This window comes from Thunnus thynnus, chromosome 3 (genome assembly GCF_963924715.1).
Source record: "Thunnus thynnus chromosome 3, fThuThy2.1, whole genome shotgun sequence".
Lineage (NCBI taxonomy): Eukaryota > Metazoa > Chordata > Actinopteri > Scombriformes > Scombridae > Thunnus > Thunnus thynnus.
Window position 1 is genome coordinate 1,041,372 of NC_089519.1, and position 21,733 is coordinate 1,063,104.

The window sequence follows — 21,733 nt, forward strand, 5'->3', positions numbered from 1 at the left end:
CCAGGATGACAATGCCCCAATTCACAGGGCATGCGAGGTCACTGAATGGTTTGATGAGTATGAAAATGATGTGAATCACATGCTACGGCCTTCACAGACCATTGCATATGATTTGCCGACGTGTTAGACAGCACCATCATCAAAACACCAAATGAGGGAGTATCTTTTGGAAGAATGGTGTTCGTCCCTCCAGTAGAGTTCAGAGACTGTAGACTCAATGCCAAGGTGCACTGAAGCTGTTCAGGCAGCACGTGGTGGCCCAACACCTTACTAAGACACTTTATGTTGGTTTTTCCTTCAATTTGTCACCCATCTGTACATAAAACAAGCATATTTAAAATTTCCAGTTCTCAAAGCTCAATAAATGATATTTTTCCAGGATATTACAATGATGGAATGAGAGTGTTTTTTAATCCAAAACTTTTATGGCTTTCTTCAAAAGTAACTCTATTGGTTTAAATGCTGCTACACCTGTAAGTGACCAGTTAGTTAACCAGTACTCTATGTGCATTGAGTGTAAAAACATCCTGGCAGCATTCACTGTCAGAAATGGCCTGATTTGCTTGAAATTTTGTAAATTAAATTTTACTGTGTTTGACACCTTTTTCATATGACTTTTAAAGGTTAATGTGCAGTCCGATGTGACCCTGAGATACTTGAACTCATTTACAAGCTCCTGCCCTCTCAGGAATACATTGGAATGTGTCACTTTTTTTTTTTTTTTGGTATTCAAATGGAGACATGTTTTAGTAAGCCAGTCTTGAACATGAGTCACTGCAGATGTAAGAATTAAGGAGGCTTCTTGGATATCTTTTGCATGTGTAAAAATGACGGCATCATCGGCATACATTTGAATATTGATGTTCTGACGTGCATCAGGTAGGTCATTAATATATCGTGTGAATAAAATTGGCCCAAGAATAGAGCCTTGTGGGACCCCTACAGGACAACCAAGGTAAGGTGATGATTTGGTGCTGTCAACACAAACACGTTACTTTCTATTGGATAAATATGATTTCATCCACAGGATAGCTTCTTCAGAAAAATTAAAATGTGTTAATTTGGATAAAAGAACCTGGTGGTCAACGGTATCAAATGCCCTCTTTAAATCAAGAAAGACAGCACTGAACTCTTATCCAATAAGCATTTAACTTTTTCTAAAAGGACACAATTTGCTGATTCTGTGCATGGGGTGCAGAGGGGTGTAGCCTTTATTTAGATGTTCAGTCAATAGCTTTGCTATCCACTTCTCATAGACCTTAGATATAACAGGGAGGATGCTGATTGGCCGATAGTTAGCCAAGATTGCAGTAACCATGGCCACCTTCCAAACCGAACAACTGTTTGCCTGAATGACAGATTAATTAGATGTGTAATCGGGCGTACCAGAGATTCTTTGTGTAATTTGAGGACGTTGGTGTCAAGCCTGTAGGCATCCTTAGTTTTAGAGCTTTTCAGTGCACCGATAACGTCGGCCACTTCTGGTTCTGTTGTTTCCTCCATTTTAAAAATGCTGGGTTATCTCATGGACAGAGCTTAAGACAAAAGTATTGAGATTAGTAGCTAGGATGATCCTGTTTTTCACTAATACAGTATTCATTTTGAGTTCTAATTCTTTATTGTTCTGTTTGTTTTGTTTGCCAATTAATTTGTTAATATTTTGCCAATTTTTTTCCATTCATTCCTTTTTGCACCTTCAATAGTGTCAATAAAAAGATTTGGTTTGGCCTTTTGTATAGTATTATATATATATATATATATAATATATTACTTTGTTTCTCATTGAGGTAAATTTTTGTCGGTTTGTGTTCAGAACAGACTTCCAAGATTTTTTAAGCAGAACATCAGTTTTCTACATTCAATATTCAGCCAGGGCAGGGCAGCCAAGGCTCCCCTTTCTAGTGAAGGACAACATCACTTCATTAATTGTTGCGAGAAATTAATCACAGCCACTCTCTATGTCCCCCAATCAAGCTCTTTTAGAGCTGCCTCAAGGTTTTGCTGTTGACTCTTTGGGACTGTGTCATAACAGGATGTAGTTTTAAATGAATTTGAAAAATGTTTTGTGAGCTTTAAAATTGCTTTATGGTCTAATTGGTCAGATTATTTGTTCAATCTGTGTAAAACAGGCTATTATTTTTTATTTCATTTTTTAAGGGACTGCTGGTTTTGTATTTGAAATTCTGTGTAGTTTGGTTCTGTTAGTACTCAAGTTCACAGCAGGGATTTAATATCTAAACACATCACAAAATAGCAAATAAATGCAAAATCAATCATGAAATAATCAAACTTATCAAAGGTCATGAAGTGTGACGCTGTTTAGCATTACATGAGGCTGAACTCTTTATATTTTGTATCAAACAAAAACTCTTAATTCTCTTCTTAATTCCAGCGTGTTTAGAAGCAGCTTGTGGAGCAAAGATGTAGATAGAAATCTTACTGATAAGTTTGAATTATGGCCCTGGCTTAGATTGTACAAAAATGCAAAAATATACAAAGCACCTATTAACTATTGTTATATCATACTGATAGTATATCAGTGACATACTGAAAAATACCTGGCAGGGTCCACTGGTAACATTTTCCTCTTAAAACTTAAGTTTTCACTATTTTGATGTCAGGCATCCAAACAGTACATAAAAATAATTACAAATATGAATTTTATTTTCTAATACAAAAAACTTAGTCAATCAATTTAATTTTCTCCAATTGCAAGATTCAGTATAACCCCAGAGGTCAGTTATGTTTTTATTGATCATAGCTGATCTATTTTCTTGTATTGATATTAAAAACCTAAAAAAAAATAAAAATCTACAGTTCAAATGTCTATGAACCATGAAAACAAACAAACAAACACACGGTATATACAGAGAAAGCCGTCTGTGCTGCATTATAATTATATACACAATGCAAAACAAATTATGTTGTGTAGTAGTTATATTGGTACATCATTGTCCCTGACAGGTGTTTTCAGTTATTGTGGCAGAGCACAGAGGCCACAGTGGACAGGATAAAGCGAGCATTTCTGGTGTCATTGAGCCAGGGAATGTTGAATGTTGAGTTTACAAGCAGCAACCGACAAATCCTACACAATATGTTCTTCAAATTGCATTTTTGTGCTGTGTTGACTCTGTCTCTGGAATAAAAGTTTCAATTTTAAGGTCACTGATCAGGTTAAAAGTATTCTACTTCATGTCAAACATCATTTATAACTCCCAGTAACTGATAGCAGATAGGTCTTTTAACTGTCATACTGTAGCTGAAGATCATTGGTGTTATTAATAACATTAACCTCTCTGCTGTTTCTAAGTGTCCCAGTTACACATAACAGTGTGACAGTCTGGCAGCATGCACAATACCAGAAAAGCTCATTTAATCTTATTATCTACACCTGTTTTCCTGCTGTGACATGCCAAAATGTCTTCTGAAAAACATGCCTGTTGGGTTCTTTATATATTCTGACACACACACACACACACATTGAACAACTGCTGAGTAACCAGTTCTGCTGACAGGCACTTTATAGCAATACTACAACCCTAAAATAATACTAGAAAAGGGGAAAACTGCAGCAAAAAGCCAAAAGCACAAACATGTAAAATAAACAGATGAAATCCTAACAAAGTATTAACAGTACACCTGTTGTGTTGATCAATTACAAATAAATATAATAATAGAAAAGTCAGATAGGAAATCCCTTCAAAGAAATGGGTCACAGGAACTAATCAAAGCTCGGCTGGTCGATGTCTGGTGGCACGGTGCATCGAGTCAGGTTGGACAGGTAGAGAGCTGTAGCCATGGGAACAAGGCCAGCTGCCACCCTGAGGATGGTCAGCAGCCTCTCTGTAGCGTTGGTCACACCATCTGGTGTCTAGAGGGGAGAGACATTACACAAGGCTCATTTTAAAGAAACAGAAAAACACACTAAAAAAGACATTTGGTGTTATATTCTTAACAATAGCACAGTGACTGTGAACTCCAGGATCATCAAGTTACAAGTAGCTTCCCAGTGTTGCCAGCTAGGTGACAGTGCTACACATAAATTTGTCACTGAATCACCATATTGGCTTCAAACCATCCTCAATGTTTGTGACTAAAGTTGACACAAACCTGATCCTCTGCAAAGAGCAGGGGGCATTGGAGCGATGCAGCCAGCTTCCTAACAGCGTCCAGGCGCTCTATAGGGACCGAAGCGCTACGAGCTACGAGACACAGAAGCATTGAAAAGGCAGCGAGTCAGACAGAGACACAGCAGAGGCTGAGCTGGAGGACAGAAGGCTCAGCTAAGGTTTGGTCACATTGAGAAAAATGGTTAATCTCAGACAATTTCTGCTCAATTTCATCATTTTTGCTCCTTTATTGAACTCCTTCATGTGACAGAACTTACTTAAAAAGATTTAACTCATTGCCTCACCATTAATAACCATGAAGCAGACTTTTCCAAGGAAATATCCAGGGTCCAAATGTTTCAGGGAAGCTTCTGCTGACTGAAAACTATGACAAAATAAAACAGTAAATGTATGTTTTAATGATTCCTCCAACCATATTTTCACTTTATGAGACCAGGTTACCTCAGAGAAATCAGTAGCTCTTTTCTACATGGTGATTGATGTTAACACTAATGTAACAACCAAACAATTACTCATTATAACCTTTATTATATCAATTATATTGGTCTGTGTGGCAGCAAGATACGAATACAAGAAAAACACTTTTTTTTTTAAGTAGAGCTGCAACGATAAATCAATTAATCGATCAACAGAAAATTAACCACCAAATATTTTGATAATTTGTTAATTGTTTTGAGTAATTTTAAGAACATACATATATACATGCTATGTTCTGGTGGTTAGAAAAGCACACAGGTGAGGAGATTAAAATATGAACAGGTAAGTTACCTGAGTTCTGATGTCAGGTTGATGATGAACACCACCAGGTCTATCCTCGGACGACCCTCGTCATTCTCCTTTGGCAGAGGCAGACTCTTGGCTAATCTCCTGTTCATTGATACAAAGCAATCATGAGGTATGAGACAGAGTGAACACCGATGGCAAGATAAACACTCTCTTTTTGCATCCTCTTAGTAAATTAATTGATTAAACACATATCCTGGCTTTCTGATAGTCTTGTTCCAACAGGAAGCAGATGTTGTTTCACGCCCTGCACCATTTCCAGTCACAGACAGTTGACTTTGGCAGTTTGCAGGATGAAGCGCTACTCACACATTCAAAGTGACAGAGGTCTCCTTCACCAGAGAGTCTGCTAAACTCTGCTGAAACTGCTCCTCACTCTCCACCAGCTGGAGGAAAAACACACCATGTCAGCACAAAACCTGGTGATAAGACTTTTCACTGTAACACACTGCCACTAAACATTTAACAAGTTAAAATAAAACTCCAAAGTATCCAAAAACATGGCCCAATATGTATTTGAACAGTAGTTGGAAAGTAACCACGTGGCTTATATTTATCTAACTACTGTGCTTATGTACAATTCTGCTTTACATCAGTATTTCCATTGTGTTCAACTTACTGCTACTGGATCTGACTGCACCACAGCTGTAGTTACTTTGCAAATTTAAAATGTACGTACAGTTATGATACCCTCATAAAATATAACATATTCCTATAAACTGAAAAGTTTTCAGACAACACAAAAATGAAGTTTAGCTATATTTTAATGCATCCTTAATATGACACTGAAGGAGGGCACAGTCTTTTAAGAACACTTACTGCGATACTTCCACATCATTACTCAATTAAAACTCTGAATGCAGAACTTTTGAGTAGATCTCCAACAAGTATCGGACAATATATCAGTTAGTTGATTAAAAGAAAATTAATCTGCAACTATTTTGTTAATTGATTAACGTTTCAATCATTTTTCAAACAAAAAATGCCAAATGTTCTTTAATTCAAGCTCCTCAAATGTGACGATTTGCTGCTTTTCTTTGTCATATATGACAGAAAATTAAATATCTTAAAGTTTTGGACTGTTAGTCAGAAAAAACAAGCAAACTGAAGAATCACAGTGGGCTTTTAGAAACTGTGAATGCCATTTTTTTTTTTTTTTAAATTATTTTTAGTTTTAATAGACTAATTGATAAATTGAGAAAATATTCAGCAGATTAATCAATGATGAAGATAATCGTTAACTGCAGCCAAACTTTTGAGTATTTTTTACATTGTCGTATTGCAATCCACCACAGATGAATAAATAACATTTATTCACAGTATACTTTGGAGTGTAGAAATATACTTCTTGCTGTTCTCGGTGGTAAATTTAACTACAGGTCACACACATGTACATGATCTAAATACATATCTGGTTGCTTTTATATATTTTGAAGCATCTCTCAAATACAAGGGTAAGGTATACGATATATCAGGATGGACTTCATGTAATATAAATGCTCTTTAGACAAAAGTAATTAGGTATCTGTGTCAGGTAAAATCTTCTCTTTTATACATGTTTTTATAGCTCCTTCCCCCAACCTGATAGTATAAACCCTCTATTTTTACGCGTATTTATGATAATAACGTTAGTTGTTCAAACTGATGACTGAGCACACTTAGCTCACTTTGAAACGGTTAGATATCACAAAACTTTCTCAAACTGTCACGACACCGTTTGAGCTGCTGTTGTTTTTAGCACTCGACCATCGTCAACACACTGGTTTGTCTGTTAGCTGCCGATAGTTAAAGGCTGTAAAACACAAACTCACCAAGATTGTGGCTGTGTTCAAAGCAGGTAGTTTACTAAAAGGCTTCAGCAACGACATGCTGGCATAAACATGGAGATAAACACACTTCACACAGTTTCTGTTTCGTATATTTTAGCAGTTAGCTAAATCCAGAGACGTCTCTGCTCACTTCCTGAATCCTGCGCGCTTCATTTTAAACTAGCGTCTGACGTCATGACGTTTTCCCTACATTAGCAGTCACGTTCTGCCACCTACAGGCTGACAGATGCTGTGCAACTCACTCATGGTCCATTTCTAATACAGATTGGACATTTTGAGCAAAATACTACGGTTAGTAATTGAGCTTTCTGTATGTTTTCAGCAATTATTTAAAAATATGGTTCAGTACTTTTAGTTTAGTTGATACATGCCATCAAACTGTTAAAAAGCCACTTGAAATTGTAAAAATGTTACTTTTTCCTTTTTGTATAACACCCAACACCGACAAGTTAAACATTTCCTTTTTTGCATCAGTTTTTACTAAATATTTTAATGTAATGTTAAAAAGATATTACTTGTTTTATATGTATATCCATTGGAAATTGTGTTGGACATCTGTAAAGATGAAAGGAAGAGGCAGAAAAAAGCACTGGCTCTTTAACTCTAGGTGCCAAAGAATCTTGCTATAATGTCACAAATAATTTTTTTTTAAAAATCCTAAATTTTAAAGGGATACTCCAGCAATTTAGTCTTGTACTATGGTAAAGTTGGGGGACAAGAGAAAGATATTTAAAAAGAATAGTCAAAAATCAACAGAGGCTGACTTTTTGTCCATAGTACATCAAGCGCCTAAAATGCTGGATCATACATTTCCCATAATGCAACTCAATAGCATTTTTCATTACACCCCCCCCCCGCCGCCTCCTAAATGCAGAGCTCATTTTTTTGTTAAACTTGGGAAAGCTCAACAAGATATACGAGTAAATTGACCTTCATGTGTAAAATTAGTGGATTGCTCCTTTAATGCATAAATAAAAGCTACAGATAGAGAGAAGTCTGTAGAACACATTGTATTTCAATGGAAGCAGAAAAATTTTATTCAGTTTATGGTGGCACAGCAAAGTAGATTCCCCCAGTACATCCAGGTCGTATCACAGCACACAGGACACAACTCCCTTGGCCTTGAGTGTCAGTATGTAAATATGCACATCGTCTAGATGCATTCACATGTAAAGAACTGAGTGGGGACATTTGGATGACTTCTTTCAGGTGACAAGCGAGTTTCTTGAATCTTAAATTAAAGGCAGGCTCAAGGGTGTGTGTCAGATTTCCCAAATGAGATTGTTATGGCTTGAAGGCAGCAAATTAAAAACACAACCATCAGAAGTGCCTTCAGTCATTCACAGCTCATTTCAAACATCACCGGCGAGGGTTATGCCACATTAGTGAGCCCAACCCGTGTAAATAAATCCACAGCTACTGAAACTTGTAGATTCCTAATGGAACATGGGAAAAAACAGTAATAACATTGAACTAATGATAAAAAAATAACAGCACTTCATGTGACTAAAATAAAAACAGATTTAAAGTGGGGCTTCTGTCTCCTCACTGCCTCGTCACTGTCAAAATAACTGTACATAAGATCGACAAGATGGCATAAAAAAACAAGACTGTACTTCTTTCACGCCACTCAAGCCTCACAATTCAAAGTCACTGTCTTATAAAAGTTGGTTTGCATGTTAGCTTGACCGCCACCACTGAAGTTGTTCCCTTATCCCCACGTTAAGTTTCCACTGTCCACCCACCTACCCTGCTAATGTACATGTCCCATTTTAAACATGAACACACATACAAAGCTGACACATACACATTCGCAGCGACACTCATCTCTCCATGCTCCTTTGACTAAACAATATATCCAAATCAAAAGACTTTGAAGGCGTCCCCTCCTGTTCGTATCTCCCTGGACTCTCGGCCCTTCTGTTCATATCTCCCCTGACTCTCGCTCCTCTGAGCTGGAGCGTCGGTCCCGCTCCAACGACAGGGATCTCTCTCGTTCCCGGCCCCTGGCCGTATCCGGGGAGGTGGACCTCTCCCTGTCCTCCCAGTCTCCATAATCCGCCTTGTCGTCGCGCCAGCCCTCTCCTGATCCTGCTCCCTCTTTACATGGCTCCTGGGACAGCGAGCGCTCTCTGTCGCGGGTGTGAGATGATCTGTCTCTGGAGGACCTGAAAGAGAATCAGCCACAGATTTGATGAAAAAATTTAAAGAAAGTTTCACCAAGTTTCCAAGAAGCAAGCTGCAATTAGGAATTTGAGATGATTCTACTTTGCTCATTTTAAAACAATAAAAAAAAAAACACAAATTTGGGACCCAAGGATGATTATGCAGGAACCCTGTAGGACTCAAATAAATAAATCTGCAATTTATGATGTGTGATGCTGCCACCATCAGCAATCTGTGTGTAAGCAGCACAGTGGAAATGTTGCTTTTGTGAAACAGGCTCCTAGATTTCAATTTGCCATTTTGTTTTTTCTACAGTGAAGGAAAGCTGATAGTTATTGTCCACATCCAGGACCAGTGAGTCAAACCAGCAGAGACGCAACCATTCATGAAAATTTACAATTTAATCCCAAAGAGTTCAAACTGGACAAATTTCAAGTACGACAAACGTGAGGTAACAACTCAGTGCACCTCAACACTGAAAAAACACTCATTTGTTCTTCTGTATAATGACTGTTATATATGAAGAGAATGACGATGACTTCTACCTTGACCTTGATTTTGTGGAGTTGAGTGACTGAGTTCAGTTAGTTAAGGACATTGTTGGACCAGTTCATATAATCTTTAATGAACTAGTGATTGCTTTGCCTCTTATATCGCTGCTTCAATGCATTGAAGAAACTATTAGACACAGATGTTAAAATAGTACTCTAATAGTAAATAAATGTTTTTTTCCTCATTTCAAGTATAATAAAAGCTGCTTTTTAAAATAAAAATATAACAGAGAGCTAAAGTGCATCGATCGTACTGGGCTCTTCGATGGTTTATTGTCTGTGCCTTCAGTTCAGATTTGAGTGGGTATGTTTGCTCAAAATATTTGTGCTCTGTCTGTATTTGTGCTTTTATTGATGAACTTATGAGACATACTGGTTTTGAATTGCTCTGTGGGAAGTAAGGCCATATGCACTGCCTCCCTTCCCGCAGGGTTATGCGGGGGTACGGGTGTGTTTATTTGTAACTGCCGTGAAACAATCAGAAAATAACATTTCATTTCTCTGATTCACCGGCTTTCTTGTGATCTTTCTCGCTACCGCCGCTCGCTCTCTTCATTCACTCTCTCGGGTCTCCAGCAATACATCCGCCGAGTGTGAAGTCGATCGGATGAGCAGTTGTGGAGGTACACAAAGTACAGACAGAGACAGACAGACAGAGAGAGATAGAGTCCTTCCTTTATAGTTAGATAACTAAAGCCCCACCTCTTCCTTTTGTGCCTGTGAGAGTGGGAGCGCGAGCGGTGCCTGTCCTTGTGTCGATGTTTCCTCTCTCTATCTCGATCCCGATCTCCGCCTTCTTCTCTGGAACGAGAGGAGCGGTGACGTCTTGAGCGATGGGAGGACGAGCTGCCTCCATCCCTAGAAAAATCGTTTTATGGAGAAAACAGATTGTAAGGTTTCAGATTATTTTATCACCCCAGTGAGTGTTGCTACTTCTCAATATTTCAACACTGCTGAATCACAGCTGGCTTGTACAGCATCACACTCTTGTGTGTGTGTGTGTGTGTGTGTGTGTGTGTGTGTATGTGTGTGTGTGTGTGTGTGTGTGTGTGTGTGTGTGTGTGTGTGTGTGTCATACAGCTGAAACTACTTTATATGATTCATTGTTCTGAGAAACCACAAACTAGCTTCACAATGGGCACTCGCTCCAAATCCCTGTACACTGCAAAAACACTATATACCAACCTTGTGTGGAATTTACACAAATATTTATTGTCTGATAAGTTTTTAAGTACACTAGCATCATATCACTACTGTATACAGTGGTATGTTAATTTCTGTTTCTGTTCAAGAGCTTCAGGTCAAAGCGATCATACCTGTATCGGTCTCCACTTCTAGATCTTGACCTAAGATGGAAACAGATCAGTTTTAGTTTCCGGACGACACACAACCTTTTCGTCATAACGTTGGAAGTCAGGCTGTCTCTTACCTCCTACGCTCCCTCTCCCTTTCTCGCTCCCTCTCCCATTCTCGCTCCCTTTCGCGCTCTCGCTCCCGCTCTCTCTCCCGTTCCCGCTCCATCTCCCACTGTCGCTCTCTTTCATCTTCTCTTTCGCGTTCCTCTCGTCTTCTCATTCGCATTCTTTCTTGTTTCTCGATAACTGCTTTCTGCATTGGAAAAAGGGAGGGTGCAAATTAGCTGCACTTTCTACTAAACAGATCAATAATCCTGCAAATGAGAGGATTATGTGGTAGCTCTGGTGCAACCCTTACCCTTAGCTTTTCAAGCTTCTCACGGATTTCAATGAAGCCGAGGTGCAGTTTGCCCCCAAAGTGGTCAGCCAGACGACGATCATTGTCATGGAGACCCAAGTAGGCCGAGCACACCTCACACACCCGTAGTTTTTGTTGTTGAAAGCTGGAGGCTGGCATCGAGTTCCTGTACACATCCTGCAAGAACAAACGTTTTGAGACCAAAGACCTAGAGCTAATGACGAGTTGAACATTTATTACACGTTTCATGCAAGATGATGCCTCTACTTGAGTTTAGGCAGTGAGTAGAGGACAGAGCTTGTTCCTGTGACCTTTCATCAAACTGAAGGCAGCTCAAAATACACAAGTTACAGGAGAACCAATTTACTGTCATCTCTATCAGATTTCTTTCCAGTTTGAGAAAAGATTGGGTGTTTAACTCCGTAATGCCTTTGTCACAATGTGACCATGAGTCATTGTTAAATTCATTGTCATTAGTAACCCGCATACTAAACCCTCTCTGACATAAACTTAATATCTCTGGTCAGGCTGGTGACATACAGGTCAAAATATTTGATCCACTTGAACACAATACATTTCAGTCAATAAGTCTCTGACCTCTGCTTCTTTCTTCAAGGCCCGAGTCTTCTCCACCTTTTCCAGTAACTGCTGGGCCTCGTCTACGTTCCCCTCACCTCCCAGCTGCTCCGCCCGGGCCAGCAGCTTCCCGATCTCTTCGTTCAGCTCGTGGACACGTTCAGCCTTATAACGACAAGTGAAAGAGACAAAATAATGAGCTCTAAGCTGTAAAAAAAAGGCAGCTTTGCACAGATTCTTGATAACCTGTTGGTGTGAATTTGCAATTTTCCCAGAGAATAATGATGCATGAAGACCTGTTAACAATCTCACTAATGATTTCAGAAATAAGTTTGTCACCTTCGCTGTCACTTCTGCGCTGATCTCATCCTGCGTCTCGGCTAGTCTCTTCTTGGCCAGCTCGGTCCTGCGGTCGCAGTCGGCGATAAAAGACTGAAGGTGCTCAGCAGCCTGCACAACAACAACAAGTGAGATAAATAAAATATTCACAATAGTGTACGGTGGAAAAAGAATATTTAACATGTGAAATTCTACTTTCATGGACATGGAAGTTTATTTTATGAAAAATGATGAAAAGAAGATCAGACAGGCTGCATCTTTTTCTTTGCTTTTAACAAAACTTTCTCAAACAACAAACTCTTTATAAATTTCATTAATACTTTATAGAATTCTTTACAATGTGTAACGTATTGCTAGTACGACATACTGTATATACACTTAGTCTCTGCCTGCTATTATGTGTGCCAACAAAGTTTATCTGATAAGCCCATAACAATCATTTACAGACACATCCATGTCTGCTCATTATCACTACGCCCTGCTCTCTTTCACACTTACAGTTAGTTCTCCAACAAATATATGTCGTCAGTCACAACTGAGCATAACTCTGATATTCTTGGAGATGAGAGTAGCACAACTAGAAAGCCAGCGTGACTTGCTTTTAAATTAGGCTGCCCAGCACCATAAGATTTACAATCTGTGCGGCATATGACACCATTGATCCGTAAGACTCTTGATTCGAACAAGGAGAGTCTCCGGAAGAGAAACTAGTCAGCTTCATAACATTAAATCTTCCTCAGACAGCTACTGAATCATCAGGATATCAAGGCAGGCGTTACCAGAAATGTGATGGATGTCCACCCATGTCAGGTGTTTTCATCAATGATGCTCTAGAGACAGATCAGCTTTCAGTATGATCACCAGTCTGGAAACAGTCCAAGGAATGACTACTGAGTGGAAACTGTAAACTGGGCCATCAGTTTCAATTTTCATAGGTTTTAATTGCCTCAACCCATCTTCTGCTACCTGTCTTTCTTCTGGACGGTTGTCAACTCTTGACACCTTCACACAATGTGGATTAATATACCACCATCCAGGCTATCCACAGTTTGACATGAAAGCAGCACTGTCAGTCTGGATTACTGTAAACTGTTCTATAGGTGCTGCAGATACAAAACAGCCATTTGTAAGATTTAAGGTAGAAATGATTTATATTTGCCATTTATTATTAGTTTGATAAAATATTAGAAGACAATCTAAAAGATGTGTGAGTCAGAATATGTACTATTGGAATTATAACTGAAAAACAAACCATGGTGTTGCTACAAGCAGAAGATAAAACATGATGCAAGAAGTCCAGCTGGAGTGACACATCTATGAGTTTTAAAACAACACACAGTGGTTTCTGATACCAGTGAGGCAGGATTTTACAACTTTGGAAAGTTCTCACAGTGACAATAGTTTGATCCTGTATTGTGATGATTATGAGGTAAACAGCAGAATTACACAGTGATCTGTGCTTTCACACAGATTACTACCCAACAAATGCCTCCAGACTACATACGAGGTGCCGTGTGAGGTTTCTGACCGCGGCCTCAAAGATGATGCTTGGAATGTCACAATTATTTAATCAGATCATAGATAACGAGGGTCATATTACTGCTAAAATAATAGGACCCATTTATTTTAGCTTGACATTTATAATGACTCCAAAAATGTGTTATTTGTCAAAGCCTATTTTTAATCTTTATTTGGCACTCGGTAGGTTTGGACTCAGTTTATGAAATTCCTACAGATTTGTATAATCCAGTGAATGAATGAGTACAGTGTCCATTATACAGCAGGTAGTTCCAACCAAGTGATTGGTCAACTAGATGTTTAGAACGTGATCAAATCAACGTGACAGCACACCTGGTCGTGTTAAAATGAAAAAAACCTCATCACTATAAATATTACTCCGCCATTGATTAGAACTATAGACCGTGACGTCGTTGTGGAGACGTGTGAAATCGACAAACTTTGTTTATTTCTGTTGTCATTTTCAGCCGTAACTGTAACATTTGAAGATATATAGTTAAACACGGTGGTCTGAGCAAGAGCCTCATTTCTGACCGCATCGCTGTCGTGCCAATAATGACGGTAAAGCACACCCTCTCGTGTAATATTGCTTAAGTATGATCTGGAGAGCATAATGGTATGTGTGTGTGTGTGTGTGTGTGTGTTTGTGTGTGTGTGTGTGTGTGTGACTCACATCAAGTTCAAAGAAGTACTCCTGCTCCTTAGATGCAATCTCGTAGTCTGCTCTCAGGGCCAGGTCGTGGACTTTCATACACTCTCCCAGGTCCATCCTCTACAGGAGTCAGAATGACATCAATGGATTAAGATGGCATGCTTCCTCATTTCATTCATATTGAAATTTATTCTAAAATTTGACATTTGTCATGCCAACAGTTCCCTTTTATTCAAATGTCATCCTGGTCTAAAGCAATTTCATTGACAACACATTAAGGCCTGTAAATGTGACATCCTTTGAACCGCTGTGCTTCAAGGCCACATCTTGATTACATACAGTGCAGGAGTGTATCATTTTTGTTGCTGGCTGTGTTTACAAAGAAATAATGACCATGAGGTTAAAGCACAGACTCAAACGATGTTGAAATTGTAGCCTGTTTTATACACAGGCCCCTGATTTTAGAGGATGGAAAGTAATTGGGCAAGTTAACATCAAACGTCCTTAGTCATCTTATTTAATCCTTTACAGTCAATGATTGTCTGAAGTCTACAGTCCAAAGACATCAGCATGTCAATCTTGCATGTTTTGCATATCTTAGGCTGATGAAATACACGCTCAGTTTTAGATTTACATTCATACATCTTGGCCATTCATTCCCTGTATGGCCACAAAAACACTCCTTCACTACTCTTGTCTGGATATTTCCTTCTGAATTAATTAGCTACACAAAACAGGATTTAAAAATAGAGCCAGTTTCACTTCCATTGCCAACATGCTTTAAATATCTCAGTACAGTTCTTGACTTCCAGATGAGCTTCTCTGAAAATACATCGCATATTTTCAAGAAATACTCACAGTGACTGTATCCTCTCAAAAGGACTCAGCAGACTCTGTGTTAGTCAGCAAATTTTTGAAATAGTGAACAAAACTCTTGTTGAGAGTGTTATAATTTTCATCTTCCCGCCTGGTACGGTCACTTAAATTGTAGCTGTAAGAATAAACTTTCCAGGATTGTCCCAGTGGCCTGCAAAATAGTTGGCAAACCCCAAAAGTCCTTGACTGAACTCTTTAAGGAAAGAGCGAGGAAGAGAGTGAGGAGTATCCTAGCAAATAATCTTCCATCCTCTTCATCCCAAGTGCCACAAGTATTCTTAACTCTGTAAAGTGACTGATGAGCTTTCAGCCACAGACATGAACTGTTTATGTGTAATGTGACCTTGTCTCTATCTTTGTTGGCACTGACTGCTTCGCTATCTCATTCTTGTAAGAATCATTTAAAGTGCATCTTCATGTTTTGGTGAGCCAAAGACAATTTTCCACCTTGGTGGACAATAAAGATTTGTTCTATTCTGTATTCACTGCTCTGCTATATGGTCCTAAAATGAGAAAACTGTAAATAAAAAGGGCAAAGATGAGTCCTCCGCTGGTCACAAAATATGGATGTGTACGCATCCTCAAAGCTCCAAGTCAGCACTTTAACCTCGGTCTTTCATTTCAAATCCAATGAGCTGGAGTAGACCCAAAACCAATAACAGCAGCCGTAATACTTTCAGACTGCAGTGTGATACATGATGACGCTCTCTGTGTATAGGTGTGTGTGTGTATGCATGATACTCACGGTGCCTGACAGAATATCATGAGGACATGAATCCAAAAGGTGACTTTTGCAGACCCGCTCATCTGTGAATTTTATTCTCTGCCTCATGGTGTCTCCTTTAAAAAGAAAAAATGCAAAACAGCAGACAGACGAACATAAGTAAAGACGTATACATACCTAATACTGTCATGTAATTTAACACTGAAACTTAGTACTATGCTAGCAATGAATGAGTCATACATCTGTAATACTCTGTAAGAGTCCGATCAAATGGCAACAGCTGTTGGCAATAAACTGAACAAAAGAGTAAGTGGACAATGATGCTTAAATGCTATTAAGATAAGGTCTTTGTAGAGGATCAGCTTAACTTCCCGTGTAAACTCCAACTCAAAGACAACAGGTAGCTATAGCCGGCTGTGCTAGCCCTCATGTTGGCTAGCATGGTGTGCAAAGCATGCCTGTCACTGCCAGGCAGATGGGTTAGCTTTGCCGGCTAACACTAGCAACAACACAAACTCCTGTCCTCATTTTTCATCGGACACCGATCACAACCACATCCGGCCCTGCTCACCGTCTCTCCCAGTCCCCATGAGCTGGTCCAGCATGGCTCGCATCTGTGCCTGGGCCGACATGTTTGGTTATCGTGGTGTGTGAGTCACTCCTAGCCCGCAGCGGTCCTCACTCACACATGCAGCCGCCTCAACTGCAGGCCTCGTCGGCGGCTCCTCCTCCACCGCCGCCGCCGCGGATAACTTTTTTTCCCCCCACAAGGAGAGAAAAAGTCCCACAGGGGCTACGAGCTGGTAGTGTGTCGCGTTAATACACTTGAGTGGTTATCACAGCGTTTTAGCAACAGCTGAGTAAATGAGAGTTTGTAACGGCTTCAGGTCGGTTGAGCAGCGTCTGTTTGAAAACTGGAGTCTGCTGTCGTGTCGGGTAGCGACCTGAGAGACGGGCCGTTTGGTTAGCTAACTACACTTATATCAAAGCTGCCAACCACTTCCTTTGTAACATAGTATCTAACAGTATTTCTAGCCAGTCAGCCAGAAGTTGGCAAGTTTATTTCTGCGTCCTTTCTTCCGTCTTTCCACTTCCCCTCCGTGCGCGTGACCGAGGAGCCGGAGCGCGCTCATAGTCCTTCCGCCTCGAGGAAGTGCTGCAGTCAGTCCTCGCGCGCTGGTTTGGTGACGTCGGGTGACGTTGCACTAAATGTTTGGACAATACACATTTTTGAAAAATAGTTTTGGATTTAAGATTAACTGGACAGTTTACAATCAAAATGTTGGGACTTTTTTTTTCTTTTCTTTTTTTAAAAAAAAAAAAAAAAAAAAGAATACTTTGGGATTTTAACATCTTTAATAATAAATTTAAAGATCCCCCAGACTTGTATTAAGACATAAAAAATACCCTGCTTGGAACAATAATGAGTGTCTGATTTTAAAAAAACACGATACGTACACTTACTTACGTTAAAATCCTTAAAATGACATGTACCCCTAGGAAAATGTCACATACACAAGATAAACTGGCTCCAAACGCTGCTTTCATCGTGTTATCTTCCAACTCAAACAGTTACATCTGTAATTAAACTGTTATTTAAAGATGTGAAGAAAACTTTCAATATTTTAAATTAATTTTTTATTGAACTTCAAAATTGACTTAAATGAATGGACTCCCCTGGCCTATGTTTTCACCACATAATATGTTTTTGTATGACTGTTGTTGTAGGTCTACATCTTTGTTGTAAATAAAGCAAATAAAAGACATTTTCGAAAAATTAAATAAATTACATGGCAACTTGTGACGTCAACTGTCGAGTCCGTCAGAGCTGCCACACCACGCAGTGTTTAACTTCATGTTTATAACTAATAAATGTTATTGATGTATCAAAATGTTTTTTTGTTTGTTTCACCTTTTTCATTCTTTTTAAAACAGCTTAATTGAAACAAGTATACAAGTTTTCAGCACCTTGTGTATACAAAGTGAGTCTACAATTACAAACATGCCAGGGGGACTAAAGGTTGTAAAAATAAAATAGTTAAATAAATATCTTGTAAAGCTTACAGTACGTTTTGTTGTTGATGTTGTTTGTACGTTTAGATATTGAAGAAATATATTGTTTATAGAGAAGTTTGGCGTTTGCCTAAGGATTTGGATTTGTGAATATAAAATTTGATTAAAATGGAAAGCAAATTAATCAAACAAAGCTGCGAACAGAGATTGCTTTCATATTCAGGGAATCCAAACAAATAATTGTTTTCCATAGTAGCATCTTATCAGTTTTCTGTCAAACACACCCATAATAGTCCCGCAGGTCCCGCCCTCTCTATCACTACACCACAGGGAAAAATGGCGACGGGTCTACTGCGGCTGCCACTGCGGCTCTCCAAAAATACGACGATACTGAGCCGCAACACCGGCTTGAAAACATCAAACATATCGAGGACGACTCAAACCCGAAACGCAGTATCAACGCCGTCGGGGGCAATCCTACCGAAACCGGATAAAGTAAGTTTTCTGCCGTGGTTTCCGAGCTTAAAAAAAAGGTGAAAACACCTAAGAAAATATGATTGACACCGAGGGCGGGACTGACAGCAGCTATGGCCAATAGAAAGGCAGGACACGCATAGGGTTAGTCAAGTCAGCCAATGAGCGCGCGTTTACGCAAGCGTAGAAGCACTTTCAGGAAATAATTATAATTATCCCCATATTTTGTCAGCTCAAGTGACATTTTTGATTCAAGTGGATATTTTATGCAGGCAGTTGAAATAATTGTATGATTAGAAGATGAAGAATTGTTTTATTTGGCGAGTAATTCGACCTAAACACAACACATTTAGGTGTGCATTGTTGTTAAGGCAAAAAACGTCGAATTGAAGAATATATGTTCATACTTGTGCTACCTAATGTTTTAGTCCTTGTGAGATTTTTTATGTGTAGGTCAAGTTACTATATTGTACCCAGATAAATGGAAAATCCATTTTATCCTTTAATTTACCCGATATTATAGTATAGCTGTATCAAACATGGCCTTCAAATGGAAAGAAATATGTTGTCCAGAACCATTTAGAGATGACTGGATTAAGCTGCTGCGGGTAACAAAATGTATGCTGAGATGAGGAAGGTCTTTAAAGGATGTTTTTTCTGTCTGTAATCATTACTCCTCTTCATACTGACCATTAGAAGATCCCTTCATAATGTACTTAGAGTGTGAGTGATGGGGGCTAAAATGTATTTAATAGTTTATCTGAAGCTAATATGAAGTTTCAGCCATCTAAATGAGTCAAATTAAGTAGATATCTTTCAAAGCTGTAGTCTTTTAGTGCCAAAGTCCCTCTTTGTTACTATACTTCCACTGCAGCTCAACAGGGAAACACTGTCCGAGGAAACACAAAGAGGGAATTTGATGCTTAAAAGACTAATGATATGACTAACTCAGACTGCTGAAGCTGAATATAAGCTTCAGATCAACTTTAAGTGTATTTCTGCGCAAAATTACTTTGATTTTAGCCTTCATCACTTCCATTGAAAGCACATTTGAAGGGGATCTTTTAATAGCCAGTATGAACAGGAGGAATTATTACTGCAAAGAAAACCTCTTTCAGTGTCCATTTGAGCACCTGACTGTTGTTTTAAGACAGACTTGAAAAACTGTGAACCTATCCTTTAACCTTCAGTGGGTTAAGGAATATTAATTGAGATAATGAAGGTTTTTAAACTAGATTTTGATTTTAAAAAACCAACCAGCCAAAAACAGCTCGTCATTCCACTTTTTTTTTATCACTCTCCACTGGCTCCTTGTTGCCACTCATAAAAAGTCACTAATGCTTCATGCATACATACATCCAGGCCTACTGTCACTGTGAGGCAGGAAATCTCAATCCAAACTCTTCTCCTGTGTTTCCTTGTTGGTGAAACAAGTTTCGTAACTCAGGATTCCTCTCTCCTCAGTAAATGCTTAAAGACCTACCTCTGCCGAGAGTATTTACTAATCATTAGTCATACTCTTTTCTCTCTCCACCTCTCCACTCCTATTTATCTCTCTCTAAAGAAAAGTAACTTGCTGTGCATTTATGTGTAACTTCATGCACCTGTAGTCTTGTGCTACTTGTGTCAGGTGGAACTTGGAGTTAAATGTTGCAGCACTTATTCTTGAAAGCTTCCCCTTCATCTACTGCAGCTTGGATTGCACCTCATTTTGTACGTTACTTCGTAGCATCTCGCAAACGTCATGTAAATGTAACTTTCAGGGTCCTTGGAGTTCTGGGGCTATTGGGGGATTAGCTGGCTTTGCCTGGTTGATAGTCCAGCTGGTTGGACTCTCAGCATTTGAAATGCTTTGATTTCATAGTAGATAATCACAGTTTTGAACCTGAAAATGTATTATGTAATTGCAGTACAGAGCCTTTATGAATTGTAATGTGTGTGTGACACTTTTTTAGCTTTAGCAGTAACTGTTGTCCATAACCTAACTCTCAAACTATCTTGGAGCAAACTGCAGTGTGAGATTTATTCATCACGCATCAAATAGCTCCAGTTTGAAGGACTTTTTATTTTCTGCTGTGACATTTCAAGCACAAGGCTCTGCCTCAAACTTCTGATAAATACAGAGACGCCATCTTAAATACTCATAGCCCATACTATTGTTGCAAATTGCCATCAATCAAATTGTAGCAAACCTTTCATTTCATATTTTACATATACACTGTATATATATATATATATATATATATATAAACGATTACAGTATATACAACTCATGTATCCCCAATAGTTTGTAGCTACTCCAACTAAGGAAAATATCTATAATTTTGACCAAGGAAAAATGTAACACCATAAAAACACTCTGAAAAGGCGACAGAACATACAGAAAGGCAACATTACTGTTAGAGACATGATATACCTAATAGTCTAATGTCGAAGTCCTCATTAAGGCCTTCTGGGGCCAAAGTGCCCAGTGTATGTATCCAAACTAGTTCACGTTTTAGGAGCATAGAGTCGGTGTCTCGCCCTCTGCATGTTTTAAAACCTCAATCCCCACGTATCCGAGAGTGAAAGTGTTGTTTGTTGTACAGCCACAGGACTAGTTGTTACATTATTTCTGATAGTGCTGCGGTGTTTTAGGGTTCTGGTGGTCTTACCGATGGATGCCAGTCCACACGGGCATTTAAGCATTGTAATATGTAGCAGTAATAGTAATCAATTCATGTGCTCCTCCTTGGATGAACCTTTTAATTTTAAAGTCACGTTTCCTCCTTTTGTTCTCCAGACGGCGTTCGGTCTCATCCGTATGACAGCAGTGGTGGTGCCTTTCCTGTATGTGGGAACTCTGATCAGCAAGAACTTTGCCGCTCTCCTGGAGGAGCATGACATCTTCGTCCCTGAAGATGACGACGACGATGACTAAGCTGACTGGAGAATATAAATGGTAAAGTCAAAGTGCACGTTAGCCACACCTCACTTTAAACACTGTTGCTTGGACATTTTTACTCTCAATCTCACCCTTGTTTAAAGGTTGTCTCAGCTGAACGTAAAGTGGTGCAGTGATGATAACTGTTGACAGCTGACAGCTGATGAATTAATATTTAGTTTATTTATATCCACAGGATGCTTTGCAATACTAACCTGAAGCAAACCAGCCGGCACAAGAAAGATGGAGAAGATGGGCCACTTTGACTTCCAAATGCATCCCTCTACCTCCACCCATCTGTTTCCTCTCTCTTCTGCTACTTATCTTGTTTTCAAAACCATTTTTAAGAAATCTCATATCATGTGAGGCTATCAAAACTACTAGTTATGCCTTCACTCTTGTTTGCATGTTTGTGTCTTGTCAACTCAATAAAGTGAGTCAATACACATGGAAAAAACACTTGTTG

At 39.1% G+C, this 21,733-nt stretch overlaps 3 protein-coding genes across 3 annotated transcripts; 1 reads left to right on the forward strand and 2 right to left on the reverse strand.

Annotated features, from left to right (window-relative positions):
- Positions 1-2,643: 2,643 nt before the first annotated feature.
- On the reverse strand, positions 2,644-6,904 carry pane1 (proliferation associated nuclear element). Its single transcript, XM_067579078.1, has 6 exons — positions 6,725-6,904; positions 5,223-5,299; positions 4,899-4,997; positions 4,415-4,494; positions 4,111-4,202; positions 2,644-3,871 (listed from the first exon to the last, which is right to left on the reverse strand). Exons 1-6 carry the CDS (start codon positions 6,779-6,781, stop codon positions 3,722-3,724), a joined length of 555 nt encoding a protein of 184 aa, XP_067435179.1. The 5' UTR covers positions 6,782-6,904; the 3' UTR covers positions 2,644-3,721.
- Positions 6,905-7,681: 777 nt separating this feature from the next.
- Positions 7,682-17,033, reverse strand: zgc:158803 (LUC7 domain-containing protein). The gene is made up of 10 exons (XM_067579064.1): positions 16,429-17,033; positions 15,879-15,973; positions 14,279-14,377; positions 12,088-12,198; positions 11,770-11,913; positions 11,173-11,349; positions 10,889-11,067; positions 10,776-10,805; positions 10,162-10,317; positions 7,682-8,910 (listed from the first exon to the last, which is right to left on the reverse strand). The coding sequence occupies exons 1-10, from the start codon at positions 16,487-16,489 to the stop codon at positions 8,667-8,669; spliced, it is 1,296 nt and encodes a 431-aa protein (XP_067435165.1). The 5' UTR covers positions 16,490-17,033; the 3' UTR covers positions 7,682-8,666.
- A 1,143-nt stretch (positions 17,034-18,176) lies between these two features.
- Positions 18,177-21,724, forward strand: LOC137174064 (essential MCU regulator, mitochondrial-like). The gene is made up of 3 exons (XM_067579092.1): positions 18,177-18,365; positions 21,127-21,285; positions 21,464-21,724. Exons 1-2 carry the CDS (start codon positions 18,207-18,209, stop codon positions 21,262-21,264), a joined length of 297 nt encoding a protein of 98 aa, XP_067435193.1. The 5' UTR covers positions 18,177-18,206; the 3' UTR covers positions 21,265-21,285; positions 21,464-21,724.
- The last annotated feature ends 9 nt before the right edge of the window (positions 21,725-21,733 follow it).